The 15,630-nt window shown below is 38.8% G+C and overlaps 1 protein-coding gene across 5 annotated transcripts in view; it reads left to right on the top strand.

The window, feature by feature from the left end:
* Positions 1–15,630, top strand: part of SNX7 (sorting nexin 7) — a 135,579-nt gene that overhangs the window by 16,674 nt on the left and 103,275 nt on the right. For all 5 annotated transcript variants that reach the window (XM_081485750.1, XM_081485747.1, XM_081485749.1 and 2 more), the window contains exon 2: positions 13,307–13,489. In XM_081485750.1, the coding sequence (XP_081341876.1) occupies positions 13,307–13,489 (183 nt within the window). The remainder of the gene's footprint in view (positions 1–13,306; positions 13,490–15,630) is intronic.

The following is a 15,630-nucleotide window of genomic DNA, read 5'->3' as shown; positions in this document are numbered from 1 at the left end:
TCTTTCACAAATGATTTCTCTGTAGCATGCAGTCCTATTTGGTAGCATTTTACCCACAGAAGAACTTCTTTCAATGTTGGAGTCAGTCCTTTCAAACCCTGCCTCTGGTTTATCACTGAGTATATCAATTTATGTAATATTCTAAATCCTTTGTTGTCATTTCAACAATCTTCACAGCATTTTCACCAGGAGTAGATTCCATCTCAGGAAACCACTTCTTTGCTTATCCATAAGAAACAACTTCTCATCCACTCATGTTTTATCATGACATTGTAGCAATTCAGTTACATCTTCAGGCTCCATTTCTAATTCCAGTTTTCTATCTGTATATACCACATTTGCAATTGTTTCCTCCACTGAAGTCTTGAACCTCTCAAAGTCATCCATGGGGCTTGGAATTAACTTTTTCCAAATTCTGTGAATGTTTATGTTTTCACCTCTTCTCATGAATCACAGATGTTCCTAGTGGCATCTAGAATGGTGAAATTGTTCCAGAAGGCTTTCACTTTCCCTTGCCTAGATCCATCAGAGAAATCACTGTCTATGGCAGCTATAGCCTTGTGAAATGTAGGCTTCAGTACTTCAGTACATGTGCTTCAGTAATGTGCTTCATTAATAAGTCTGAAAAGTCTTGGAAGTCTTTAATCTATGACCTGCAGAATGGATGTTGTATTGGTAAGAATGAAAACATTAATCTCATTGAACATCTCCATCAGAGCTCTTGGGTGGCCAGGTGCCTTGTCAATGAGCAGTAATATTTTGAAAAGAACTTTTTTTTCTGAGCAGTAGGTCTCAAGAGTGGGCTTAAAATATTCAGTAAATCATGTTGTAAACAGATTGGCTCTCATTTAGGCTTTGTGGTTCCATTTATAGAGCATGTGCATACTCAGTTGCTTCAGTTGCAACTCTGCAACCCCATGGACTGTATGTAGCCCACCAGGCTCCTCTGCCCGTGGGATTCTCCAGGCAAGAATATTGGAGTGGGTTGCCATGCCCTCCTCCAGGGGCTCTTCCTGACTGAGGAATTGAACCCTTGTCTCCTGTGTCTCTTGCATTGCAGGCGGATTCTTTACCACTGAGCTACTGGGAAAGCCTCTTTTATAGAGCATAGGCAGAAGCAATTTAGCATCATTCTTAAGGGCCCTAAGCTATTCAAAATAGTAAACGAGCATTGACCCAAAGTTACCACCAGCATTAGCCACTAAGAATCACTTTAAAGCCAGACATTGACTTCTTTGCTTTAGCTGTGAAAGTCTTAGATGGCATCTTCTTCCAATATAAGGCTGTTTCATCTTCATTGAAAATCTGTTGTTTAGTGTTGCCACCTTCATTAATGAACTTAGCTAGGTCTTCTGGATAGTTTGCTGCAGCTTCTACATTAGCAAGTTGCTGCTTCACTCTGTATTTTTATGTTATAGAGATGGCTTCTTTCCTTAAAGCTCATAAACCAGCCTCTGCTAACTTCATACTTTTCTTCTTCAGCTTCCTCACCTCTTTCAGCCTTCATGGAATTAAAGAGAGTTAAGGCCTTGCTCTCGATTAGTTTTTGGCTGAAGGGAATGTTGTGGCTGAATCTTCTATCCAGATTGCTAATACCTTCTCCATATCAGTAATAAGGCTGTTTCGAATTCTTATCATCTGTGTATTTGCTAGACTAGCACTTTAAATTTCCTTCAAGAACTTTTTCTTTGCATTCACAACTTGGCTAACTGGCACAGGAGACCTAGCTTTCAGCCCATCTTGATTTTCAGCATGCTTTCCTCACTAAGCTTGATTATTCCTGGTTTTTTTTTATTTAAATTGAGTCTTGAGACTCTTACTTTTACTTGAAAAGGACTAATGGCTGCCTGCACTGAGTTGTGTCCGACTCTTTGCGACCCCATGGACTGTAGCCTACCAGGCTCCTCTGTCCATGGGATTCTCCAGGCAAGAATACTGGAGTGGGTTGCCATTTCCTTCTCCAGGGGATCTTCCCGACCCAAGGATCGAACCCGGGTCTCCTGCATTGGAGGCAGACGCTTTAACCTCTGAGCCACCAGGGAAGTCCTAAGAATACTGGACTGGGTTGCTATTTCCTTCTTCAGGGGATTTTCCTGACCCTGGGATCGAATGTGGGATTGAACCCACATTTCCTGCTTTGTAGGCAGATTCTTTACTGCTGAGCCATCAGGGAAGCCGGTGGTAGGATTATTACTTGACCTTTTTCAGTACTGTATCTCAGGGAATAGGGGGGCTCAAGGTGAGGGAGAGAATTGGGGGGCAACTAGTGGGGGGAGCAGTTAGAACGGAAACTTTTATCAAGTTCCTATCTTAGATGGGCGTGGTTTGTGGTGTCCCAAAACATTTACAATAAGAGATCGCTGATCACAGATTACCATAACATATACTAATAATGAAACATTTGAAGTAGTATTGCAAGAATTACCCAAATGTGACACAGAGACATGAAGTGAGCAAATGCTGTTGGAAAAAATGATACCTATACACTTCTTCAATGCAGACTTGCCAAAACCCTTCAATTTGTGAAAAATGTGGTATCTGTGAAGTACAGTAAAGTGAAGCAAGACAAAATGAGGTATACCTGCATTCTCTGTGTGGTCCTCCCAAGATTCTCTCTCTCGCTTAAAAGAAAATAATAATTTGGGTTTTGTTTTTTTCATTCATTTGGTTTTCATAGAAGTGATGGTCCTGAATGCAAAATGGTGTGACGTATGATATTTAGAATTCACAGTGCAAAAGTGAAACCATTCAGTAAAAACCATACTGTGGATTTTATCTATTCTTGGGTAGTAGGAGATAAGCTTTCTTGGAGCTGGGTAGCAGCAGCGAGCCACAGCTCCCAGCCAGCCACACTGTCACGAGGGGAAACAGCCATACACTTACAAACATTCTGTGCCTGTACAGCCATTCTGTTTTTCACTTTCAGGCAACATTCAATAAAGTACATGAGATACTCAATACTATAAGATTCAGTTCAGTTCAGTCGCTCAGTCTCGTCTGACTCTGAGACCCCATGGACTACAGCACGCCAGGCTTCCCTGTCCATCACCAACTCCTGGAGCTTACTCAAACTCATGTCCATTGAGTTGGTGATGCCATCCAACTATCTCATCCCCTGTCGTCCCCTTCTCTTCCTGGCTTCAATCTTTCCCAGCATATGGATCTTATCCAGTGATTCAGTTCTTTGCATCAGGTGGCCAAAGTATTGGAGTTTCAGCTTCAGCATAAGTCCTTCCAATGAATATTCAGGATTGATTTCCTCTAGGATTGACTGGTTTTATCTTCTTGCAGTCCAAGGGGCTCTCAGGAGTCTTCTCCAACACCACAGTTCAAAAGCATCAATTCTTTGGCTCTCAGCTTTCTTTATAGTCCAACTCTCATATCTGTACATGACTGCTGGAAAAACCACAGCTTTGACTAGATAGACCTTTGTTGGCAAAGTAATGTCTCTGCTTTTTAATATGCTGTCTAGTTTGGTCATAGCTTTTCTTCCAAAGAGCAAACATCTTTTAATTTCATGGCTGCAGTCACCATCTGCAGTGATTTTGGAGCCCCAAAAGATAAAGTCTCTCACTGTTTCCATTATTTCCCCATATATTTGCTGTGAAGTGATGGGACCAGATGCCATGATCTTAGTTTTCAGAATGTTGAGTTTTAAGCCAACTTTTTCACTCTCCTCTTTCATTTTCATCAAGATTGGCTTTGTATTAGATGATTTTGCCCAACTGTAGACTAATGTAACTGTTCTGATCATATTTAACATAGGCTAGGGCAGCCATGAAATTAAAAGACGCTTACTCCTTGGAAGGAAGGTTATGGCCAACCTAGATAGCATATTTAAAAGCAGAGACATTACTTTGCCAACAAAAGTCCGTCTAGTCAAGGCTATGGTTTTTCCAGTGGTCATGTATGGATGTGAGAGTTGGACGGTGAAGAAAGCTGAGCGCCGCAGAATTGATGCTTTTGAACTGTGGTGTTGGAGAAGACTCTTGAGAGTCCCTTGGACTGCAAGGAGATCCAATCAATCCATCCTAAAAGAGATCAATCCTGGGTGTTCATTGGAAGGTCTGATGTTGAAGCCGAAACTCCAATACTTTGGGCACCTCATGCGAAGGGTTGACTCATTGGAGAAGACCCTAATGCTGGGTAGGATTGGGGGCGGGAGGAGAAGGGGACGACAGAGGATGAGATGGTTGGATGGCATCAGCGACTCGATGGACATGAGTTTGGGTAGACTCCGGGAGTTGGTGATGGACAGAGAGGCCTGACATGCTGCAATTCATGGGGTCCCAAAGAGTCGGACACGACTGAGCGACTGAACTGACTGAACTGAGGATACGCTATCATGTTCAGGAGGTTAGGTGTATTAAAATACTTTTTGAATTACAGTATTTTCAATTTTCAATGGGTTTATAGGGATGTAACCTCACTGTAAGTTGAGGAAGATCTATGTATGTATTTGAAGCAATATCTGTGAAAGATTTTTTCTGAATTTTGACCTTGTATATTTTAGAACTTTAAAAAATGATGTTGCCCTGTGTGAATTCTTCTCTGATTTGCTTTTTCCCCTAATATTTAGCTTATATTTATCAATGGCCTTATATGAAGTTGTAGTTGATTTCCTATTTTTTTTAAAAGATTGCATTTATTTATTTGGCTGGATTGGGTCTCAGTTGTGGCAACGGGATCTTTGTTGCATCACGTACATTCTTTCATTGTGGAGCAAGGATCCTCTAGTTGTGGTGCCGGGCTCCAGTAGTTGTGGTACATGGGATCTTAGTTTGCTAACCAAGGATTGAACCCATGTACCCTGAATTACAAGGCAGATTCTTAACCCCTGGACTGCCAGGGAAGTCCCTGTGGTTGGTTTTCATTGCTGTGTAGTATATGTAACCTTGTGTGCATGTACCACAATTTATCTATCTATTCTGAGCTGCCCTAAATGTTTTTGTAGTGCCTTAGGTTATATCTACTACGTGACAATGTTTTAACCATAGACATTGTTGTATTCTTGTTTTAGATTTCTATTTAATTTCATGCGAAACTGAAAAAATGAATTCAGTGATAATGCCCAGTACTTTTGACTTACTGGCTGTTGTTGTTGTTGTTCAGTCTCCCAGTCGTGTCCGACTCTTTGCGACCCCATGGACTGCAGCTTGCCAGACCTCCCTGTCCTTCACCATCTCCCTGAGTTTGCCCAAGTTCATGTTCATTGCATCGGTGATGCCATCCAGCCATCTTATCCTCTGATGCTCTGTTCTCCTTCTGCCCTCAATCTTTCCCAGTGCCAGGGACTTTTCCAGAGTCCTTTGTTCGCATCAGATAACCAAAATACTGGAGCTTCAGCTTCAGCATCAGCTTTGGTCCTTCCAGTGAATATTCAGGGTTGATCTCCCTGAAGATCAACCTACTGGCAGTTACGTGGTGGTCAAATGCTGCCTCCTCTACTTATTAAAATAGCAGTTAGAGTTTGAACAAGTGATTTAACCTGGTTCCTCATTTGAAAACAAGAGGTATAATAGCAGCTACTCAGTAGTATTGTTACCTAGTTTTAAAAAGGGGAAGAAACAGAACATATTCTACAGGATCATGGTAATGTTTGCATAATTCACATAAAGCTTCAGGCAGACAGTGTTTATATACATCACATTTATTTGTCCCTTTTTATCCTCTTCTTAATCATCTGGAATCCAAGGTAAGATATGACCTGTCTGAGGTTACAAAGGAGAAAACTGAATCTCAGAAAAGTAACATGACTTGACCAGGTTCACACAGCTAGTATATGTCTAAACTTGAATAAAGAATCTGCCTACAATACAGGAGACCGAGGTTCGAGCCCTGGGTTGGGAAGATCCCCTGAAGAGGAAATGGTAACCCACTCCAGTTTTCTTGCTTGAAGAATCCTATGGGCAGAGGAGCCTGGTGGGCTCCAGTCCGTATGGTCACAAAGAGTCAGACACAGCTGAGTGATTAACACGTTGACTGCCTAACCTTTTTCTTTTACCACTTTTCTTTTTGTCCAGAGGGGAAAATTTTATCAAATAAAATTATTTGTGACATTTCTATGGTTAGTCTCCAACTTTATAGTGCAAAAACTCTGAAAAAGCCCAAGTATATTCAAGGCAACACTGTTAGAAAATAGAAAAAAAAAAGGATAAATAAATTATGATATATGCATACAAGGGTATATATACTGCATCACACTGGAAATTATGTCAAACAAGATTATTGAGTGTTGTATGCCCCTTTATAGAACCCTACACAGGCTGGCTTTTCCCTCAATCACATTTTCAACAGTGTTCCACAGAAGGCCTTTCTAATTTTTATTATTATTATAAGCAGGCAGATTGGAAGGAGTTGTAAACCAAAACACAGCTGGTGAGTCTAAATTTAGGCCCATCAAGATGAGTGTCCCTCATAACAACATGGTTTCTCAAACTCCTTCCATGTTAAGTTGCATTTTACCAGATGTCTCTTGGTATACGTGTTTCTTGTACATCAGCAATTTTATTTGCATGGCCTTTTCATGCCAGTAGTCTGATTTATCACACTTCTCACATTGATTTTTTTCCCCTCTCTGCTTGTAAAAAGAAAATAGCTGTTTGTGCACAGATGGTGGATGCAATTTAGTATTATCAGAGTAATTCATGTTATATTTATGAGATGTTCTGGAGTCGAATCTTAGGGAGGGATATTAAGGAAGGACACCTCTCAGAGAGGTCATATCTCACCTTTCAACCTGTTTCTTATGGAGTTTATCTCCTGAGCACTCAAATATTGGCAGGCCGTTGTTTGTTTTAAATTTCAGCTGTGTGTTTTATTTATTTCAATAGTAGAACTTTGGAACCATCAAATAGCACTAAAGGAGGGAAGCAAAAACATTTCTCAGAAATTAGTGAAGTTGATTGTTAACTGGTTAAAAAAATGAATGGATCAAAGATGAAATGTTTTAATTATAATTCCTTCCTTCCTTTCTACCCTTACTTTCTTCCTTACACATTTATTGTGTGCCACTCTGTATACAGAAGTGCTTTTCATTTTCTAGGGCTGCCATGACAGAAGTTAATTTTCTCACAGTTCTGGAAGCTAGAAGTCTGAAATCAAGGTGTCAGCAGGGTTGGTTCCTTCTGAATGTGTGAGGGAAGGATCTCTTCCCTGCCTCTCCACTTGGCTTGTAGATGGCTGTCTTCTCCCTGTGTCTCATAACATGCATGTCATTGTCCAAATTCCCCCCTTTTTGTAAAGATCCCAGTCATATTGCATCAGGACCCACTTCAGTGACCTCATTTTAACTCGATTTCCTCTATGAAGCTCCTATCCCCAAATAAGGTCACATTTTGAGGTGGCAGGGTTCGGAGTTCAACATATGAATTTTGGGAGGACGTGGTTCAACCCACAGCAGATACTTACAAGAAAACAAAAGTAACGACAAGGAAAACTTACCCTTATTTCATAAGTGAGTTTATCAATAAATTGCAGCATGATGCTAGCACAGTGCTAATGTCCATTTATTTTAGGAAAGTCATTTACACGGTTTTTCTTATAGTGAATGTGCTAATTTGGAAAAAGGATCAAAGACAGTGCCATCGTGGTTGTTTCCATGTCTTAGCTATTGTAAACAGTGCTGCCACGAATATTGGGGTGCATGTGTCTCTTTGAATTATGGTTTTCTCAGGGCATATGCCCATTAGTGGGGTTGTTGGGTAATTCTATTTCAGTTTTTTAAGGAATCTCCATCCTGTTCTGCATAGCAGCTGTATCAGTTTACATTCCCGCCAACTGTGCAAGAGGGTTCCCTTTTCTCTGCATTTGTTTGTAGATTTTTTTAATGATGGCCTTTCTGACTGATGTGAGGTGATACCTCATTGTAGTTTTTATTTGCATTTCTCTAATAATGAGTGATGTTGAGCATCTTTTCATGTATTTGTTGGCCATGTGCATGTCTTTGGGGAATTGTCTGTTTAGGTCTTCCACCCATTTTTTGAGCTCTGTGACAACCTAGAGAGGTGGGTGGTGGGAGGGCGATTCAGGAGGGAGGGGACATAGGTATACCTGTGGCTGATTTCATGTTGGTGTATGGCAGAGACCAACACGATACTGTAAAGCAATTATCCTCCAAGGTGGGGGGGAACCTATCAAAAAAGAGAGAAAAAAGGCAATGACTTCCTGCAACAATGTGACTTATGTCTCTATTATGCGTATTCAGATTTTAGCGTGAAACCATCCCTAGATGTTTTGGTGCATGCCTCTGTGTGTGTATGTGTTCACTATGCTAGCTATAAGTATTCAGTGTTATTTAAGAAGTTTAAGCATGCAAATAATTTCCCTTCTGCTTTAATCTCTTGAAGAAAAAAAAAATGAAAAGATGTATTTTCACTGTCTGAAATATCATAAGATAGTGGACATATAACCAAATACAAAGAATGAACGAATGTATAAATGAAGTTGAGGGCAGGGGAAGGAAGAGAGAGAACTAGCAGGAGAAAGAGGCATGGCATTATCGTGGAGGTGAGACCTTTGTTTGGAAAGAACAAATTTTAACGATCCATTTCTCCTGAAAAGCATCAACCACAGAAGGTTAAATGGAGTTCTTTTTGGTTAATTACTTCTTTGGATCTTCTCAAACACTGATTTTCTTCACTTATTCATGTCCAAATGTAAATCTTTTAAGTATCCTCAGTATATTTTCTTTCCTTTTTCTTTGAAGTGAATATGAAACTCTTTGAATAGTCAGTTTTATTGAGGTTTTAAGAATGTTTCTGAGTGATTCATAGTAATTTAAATCTTTCTACTGAGATCTTGGAGGTTGCTAAATTTCAGCCTGTAATTTTCTTCCTTTGCTAGATATTGAAGCATATTTTTATGACACCACACTACACTCATTGGAATTGTGAGCCTTTGTAAATTCATGCAGATCTTTCCCACTCTACAAAAGGATGCATTTTAAGCAGAAGAAATAGAATGCTAAATTATGTAGTAGGTAAAAGAAGTGGGTTGTGGTAAGTCAAGAGGGTGACTACAAAGAATGCCAGAGCACATGGTCGTATGCACTGTCAGTGAAATTTAAAGCACATTTGCCCATCAAATTAAAATTTGTCAGCTTAGAAAACTATTATTTATATGAAATGAATATTGAGAGAGATTTTTGTACTTGCTGATTGCATGTTTATTTGGAACGTCTAAGTTCTGTTGTAATAGCTGCTTAGTATTCCATTGTGTTAGCATCCCATAATTTTGACAATCCCATTTTCTTGTGATTCTGGGCATATTTTTAAATTTACTTCTTAACTATACAACTTTGATGAGTTAAGAAAAAAAATCAAACAATCAAATGTGTAATCCAAGGTCTTCTGCCAAAATGGCCCTAAATACTCTTTTAACTTATTACAATGGTTCTTACTGTTTATGAACACATTAGATACAGTGTTGACCCTAAACAATTAAAAATCTTTCTGCAAAATAATACACATTTATTTTAGAATATTTGTAAACACAGAAACCCAGACAGGAAAATATTAAACTCAAGAGCAATCCCGACACTTGAAATAACTTGTGTTAACTTTTTGGTATAACTTCCAAGTTCATGGGCACATGCATATTGTGAGTCACTCTTTGTTACTTTTCTCTCATACCCTCTGGCACCCCTCTGTCATAAACACACAAGCACACATGCATGCATTAGAATCTAGTTAAATACAAATTTTATACGCTGCTGTTTTCTCTTAATAAGACACTGTGAACCTTTTCCCAAGTTTCTATATATTCTTCTAATACATTAATCACTTTATTGCATTCTATTATATGGATAGACTTTATTGTATTCTGTCATAGGGATATACTGTAGTTTATCTCACTGAACTTTTGTTGCAAGACATTTATTATCTCCATGTTTTTTGTGTGTCTGATCAACCCAACTGTGATTTGTTTTCTATTCCTTGGTCTAAATCATGCCTAACATGCATATATTTTCTAGCATTTATACCTTATATTATTAATACCAGTCTCCTCTTAAAGAAGCCAGAGCTCTTTGGATAAATGTCTGATTCCATGACTGGGGGCAGGGAAAATAAGTATAAGGTAAATCTGAAATATCTTGATAGTAAAAAGATAGCCTGAAAGTAAAGTGCTCAAGGAGTAATGATGACATCAAAAATACACAGATGCCAGTTTTAAGGGACTCCTAGTAGGCAAGTTTTGTACACTTAGAACATCAAAGTTAATTATGTTAATGAATTATAACCCATTGAGTAAAATAGGTCTCTGAGTCTATACTCATAATTATTCTTCGTCCTCCTTAGTAGGAAATCTACTGATAATATCAAAATTGAAAAATTAGAAAAAGAGTATATGTGTTATTTTGTAATAAAGAATCTTACAAGGAACAAATATAGCTAAGAGTTCTGAATTTACTTCTAAGGAGTATGAACTGATAATAGAAATACCAGAACATGGGATGCTGCATTTTTATTTTTAATTTGTTTCATTTTATTTTAAGCCTTGTCGAATAATTTGACTTTTGAAAACTCTGAATATATTTTTTAATTTTGAAATAATTTCAGACTTGAAGTCTTGCAAGAATGCCACAAAGAATCTAGGTCTGCTAGTTATTTACCATTTCACAACATTTGCTTTCTGCCTGTCTGTAAATTGGAAACATATTTTATTTCTCATAATTAAGTCTCTGTGTATTTTTGAAAACAAGGACACTCTCCTACATAATTACAGTGTAAGTATCTTAATCAGGAAATTAACATTGACATAATGCTATTAATATATTCTAATCCACAGACCCTTTCAAAATTTTCCAGTTGTACCAAAGATATCTCTTAGAGAGGAAAAAAACAAAGGTTCTCAAAGGTTCTCCTTTGGTACAGAATCCAGTCTAAGATCATGTGTTGTGTGGTGGTTGTCTCTTAGATGGTCATCAGCAGTCTGGAATGGTTTGTCTTCTTTCTTTTCTGTCATGGTATTAATATGTCTCCTCCTCTCAAACATACTAATGTTTTTCTTCCTATTATCTTAATCTAACTATATCACCATTTTAAGTTAGATTTGGGATTAAGAACAGTTTATTTTTATTCACAGTCAAGAGATGTGATGACCTGTGATTACATTTTCATCCTTGTACTTTTTGTTTTCCTTAGAGTTAATCATTCATTCATTTATTCATTTTTTTAAGGCCCTCCCTTTCTCCCTGTCTTGTTTTCTCTTCCTTTTCACTTTTTTTGCATCAATCATAATTCATTTACAAAGTCTAATATGGCATGCTTCCTTTCATTATGCTTAGGTATATCAGATATTCCGTCAGTCCCCTTCTTTCCTTCTTTTCCTCTTTCTCTTTCCCTGCTTACTTTGCTCTTTCTCTTTCCTTCCTCCCTCTCTTATTATTTCCTCTTTATAACCTTGCCTCCCTGAAGTCTTTCAGCTCCTGTCAGTATAGGTTGTTCTCTAAGTCTGATGCAAAGCTGTCAACCTGGAACATTCTTCACTGTCATCCAAGGAATTTCCTTTAATTCTCCACTCTGTTGAATCTCCTGCTTTTAGATCCTATTTCTTCTTTCTTGGTATATGCCCTTATTTTGGAAAAGTGAAGTCTTCCAAAGAATGGATGCATGGGAAGTCAGATTTTGAAATCTTTCACACCTGAAATGGCTTTATTTTTCCTGTATACTTGAATGGCTGTTTGTCTGGCTATAAATAGTTCTAGGTAGAAAATATTTTCCTATAAAAATTTTGAAGATACTAATTTATTATCATTTTGAGAAACCTGAAGGCATTCTGATTCCTGACATTCCTGTTGTATTTTGCCTGTTTATAGTCTTTCTGGAATTTAGGCTTTCCTAAATTTTTTCCTAAGCTTTTAGGAATTAAAAAACCTCTATGATTATGAAATATTATGGTAATGGAAGCTTGTGGGAGCATTCCCCACCCCACCACTGTCTTGTTCATTTTGAGGAGGTCTGATAGACCCTGTCAATCTGGAAATATTTCAGTTTGGATTTACCTTCTTCATTTTCTGGAATTATTTTCACTCAGGTTCTGTCTACCTGGATCCTTTAATTTTTAAAAATATCTTCTTTTCCTTCTCATGTTCTTTTGGTCCAGCTTAGTTCCTGAGTTCTATCTTTGGAACTTTCTGTTGAGTTTTTATCCTTTTGTCATATTTCAGCTTTCATGAGCCTCCTTCTTTTTTTTGGTTTCTCTGCTGTTCTCTGAATTCTTAAAAAATATAACACCTGTTTTCATTTATGAATTTGATTTCATTCTTATCTCCCATGCTTTCCTCTGTTGGTGAAGCATTCTATTCTCTATTCTGTCTGCCTCTCATATTCTCTTTGTGAATCTTTCACCTCAGAGCCTTCCCACATGTTGAGATGTTTGGTGGTTCCTGCACCAGGTAATGAAAAGCCAAGTAGACAGTCAGCGTGTTGCCAGGAAGGGGCTTCCCTGTAGGGTTAGTATGCAGAGGCTTGGCTGATTCCCCAGGGCATTGCAGCTGTCAGTTTTTTCTTGGAATGTTGAGCTAAGAGAGGAAAATCTCCAACTATTATGTGCAGTTTTCCATCTTGCTGCCACTTGCTTGGGGCCAAATGACAGGAAAGGACTGGATATCTTTCCGTCTAGTATGTAGGACTTTCCCTTGATATCTATATTTTCGTAGGGCCTGTCTCTCCTTCCACCCTACCTGCTATCCTTGAATTCAGAGGCACTCCAGTAAATTTCTAGTTTTCTGCAAAACTGGGAAAGAAAAGTCACCTGATTGCATGGGGTATGTGAGGGAATCTGAGGTACCAACTCTCTTTTGTTTTATGAGCTTTTCAACCAATCCTCTCATTTAGCTCCACCAGCATTCTGTGTCCACAGGTTCCTGGTCCCTCTGCTTCTCGAGTCTCTCCGTGATCCTCTGTCATCAGTGTGCCTCCTTCTTCCCAGTTAACCATCCTGTCCTAGGTTTACTTTAGCTTTTTTTTTTTTCAGTGGTAGCTTTTCAGTTACCACTCAACCATCAGAGTTCTAGTTTCCAAAAGATAGTTTACTTCATGCTTAGCCTATTTTTTTTACTTTGAGGGTTTGTACCTTTTTATGATTTTTGTCTTGTTTTTGTTTGTTTCTTTACTGTCATTTTTAAAATGGGATTTTGTGAGGAAACAGAAATAAACATATATTTCCACATACTTTATTTAAGCAGGAGTCCAGTTATCCTTTTTGTTCTTGACATATTTGATTAGTATTTGTGGTGTCTAAGAAAAAGAGGATTTCACCTCTTGCCCCCCTAAACATTAATTTTTGAGTGTTTTATTCATAGGATGCCTCACTGATGGACATGAATTCCTTCAGCCCTCTGATGCCAACATCCCCTTTATCAATGATAAACCAAGTCAAGTTTGAAGATGAGCCAGATTTGAAAGATCTCTTTATTACAGTTGATGAACCTGAAAGCCATGTTACTACAATTGAAACTTTTATTACTTATCGGATTATTACTAAAGTAAGTATTTAATGAACATTTTCTTGACTACAGTTGCTTCTTTGAACTTTTGGAACTACTTCTTGTTCACTTTGACACTCAAGTTAGAGAATTTTAGCAGAATTAAGTGCTGGTCTTTCAGCTATTTTGAATAAGACATTGCATCTTAATCTATCCTTCACTTGTCCTGTATGAATTTAGATTAATTTGAGTACCAGTCATTTGATTTTAGCAGTTGTGCTTCTTAAAATAGGAACATTTTAATGTTTTAAAGATTATAAAGAAACAGATTCTGGGAAAGAAGTTTTGCTAATAAAGAAAACAACTGGTTCAAAACATAATGCAGTATTCTGTATTCACATTTCTTCTGATGATTACAAAGATTTTTTTCATTTGTTTTCCAAATAAGAGCACACGGTGGGATTTCCCTGGTGGTCCAGTGGTAAAGAAACCACCTTCCAATGCAGAGGGACACAGGTTAAATCTCTGGTCAGGGAACTAGGATCCCACTATGCCCATGCACTGCAACTAGAGAGCCCGAGCACCACAGCAAAGACTCAGCAAAGCCAAAAAGAAAAAAAAGCAAATGGTTACTTTATCTCTTTATCTTATATATGAGATGCTTTTAGTTGTTTAGTGATGCAAAGGCAGAACAGATCTGGAACCCAAGTCTCCTTAATTCTCAGACAAGGCTCTGTAAAATGACAGCTTACACTAACAAAACAGCCAAATAGTATAATCGTTTTTATGATTATAATCTTTGTGTAACAGCAGCCTTTAAGAATTCTGTTTATAAGTTACAACATTTTGTTTGTGAATTCTCACTCTTTGACTCTGGAAGTGCATCCCTTTTGTAGCTGAAAATTTTTTGGACCCTCCACATACAATCACTTCCTTCAGTACGGCCTGCTAATTATGTTGCACTAAGATGTGTGTACGGCTTCCCTGGTGGCTCAGATGGTAAAGCGTCTGCCTGCAATGCAGGAGACCTGGGTTTGATCCCTGGGTCGGGAAGATCCCCTGGAGAAGGAAATGGCAACCCACTCCAGTACTCTTGCCTGGAAAATCCCATGGACAGAGGAGCCTGGTAGGCTACAGTCAGTTCAGTTCAGTCGCTCAGTTGTGTCTGACTCTTTGCGACCCCATGAATCACAGCACGCCAGGCCTCCCTGTCCATCACCAACTCCCGGAGTTTACCCAAACCCATGTCCATTGAGTCAGTGATGCCATCCAACCATCTTATCCTCTGTCGTCCCCTTCTCCTCCTGCCCCCAATCCTTCCCAGCATTAGGGTCTTTTCCAATGAGTCAACTCTTCGCATGAGGTGGCCAAAGTATTGGAGTTTCAGATTCAATATCAGTCCTTCCAATGAACACCCAGGACTGATCCCCTTTAGGATGGACTGGTTGGATCTTCTTGCAGTCCAAGGGACTCTAAAGAGTCTTCTCCAACACCACAGTTCAAAAGCATCAATTCTTTGGCGCTCAGCCTTCTTCACCATCCAGCTCTCACATCCATACATGACCACTGGAAAAACCATAGCCTTGACTAGATGGACCTTTGTTGGCAAAGTAATGTCTCTGCTTTTAAATATGCTATCTAGGTTGGTCATAACCTTCCTTCCCAGGAGTAAGCATCTTTTAATTTCATGGCTGTAATCAGTGGGGTCGCAAAGAGTCGGACATGACTGAGTGACTTCACTTCACTTCACTTCAAGATGTGTGTATCTCAGCTCTTCACTCAGATTCTTAAAATCCTCCCTTGACTCCTCATTTCCTACAGAACAAGGTGCAAACTCCTATGTATGACATTCAGAGACCCTCTCAGTCTGCAGCCAGCTTACTATACACGACTCGCCTCTTATTGCCTGCTTTTAATACCCCTGCTCTTCACTCGCATAGAACTACCTCTTTTATCTGAATATTCTAGGATATTTCTTGCTCTCATAACTTGCATATGTTGCTTCTTCTGTCTGGTATGCCCTTCCCACTTTCAGACAGAAGAACTACTGTTTATTTTTCAAGATGCAATTTGAAACGATGCTCACCTCCTCTGCTCCCACAAGCTAAAAATCTTCTTTCTACTGTTTGCTCACACTGTTCTAACTGAACTCCTAAAGAAAATAAGATATGACAGTGCAGCAAAGAAATTAAAAGCCTATG

This window comes from Giraffa tippelskirchi, chromosome 5, assembly GCF_054371585.1.
Source record: "Giraffa tippelskirchi isolate mGirTip1 chromosome 5, T2T-mGirTip1v1.2.pri, whole genome shotgun sequence".
Taxonomy (NCBI): domain Eukaryota; kingdom Metazoa; phylum Chordata; class Mammalia; order Artiodactyla; family Giraffidae; genus Giraffa; species Giraffa tippelskirchi.
This window is presented reverse-complemented; position numbering and strand designations above follow the sequence as displayed.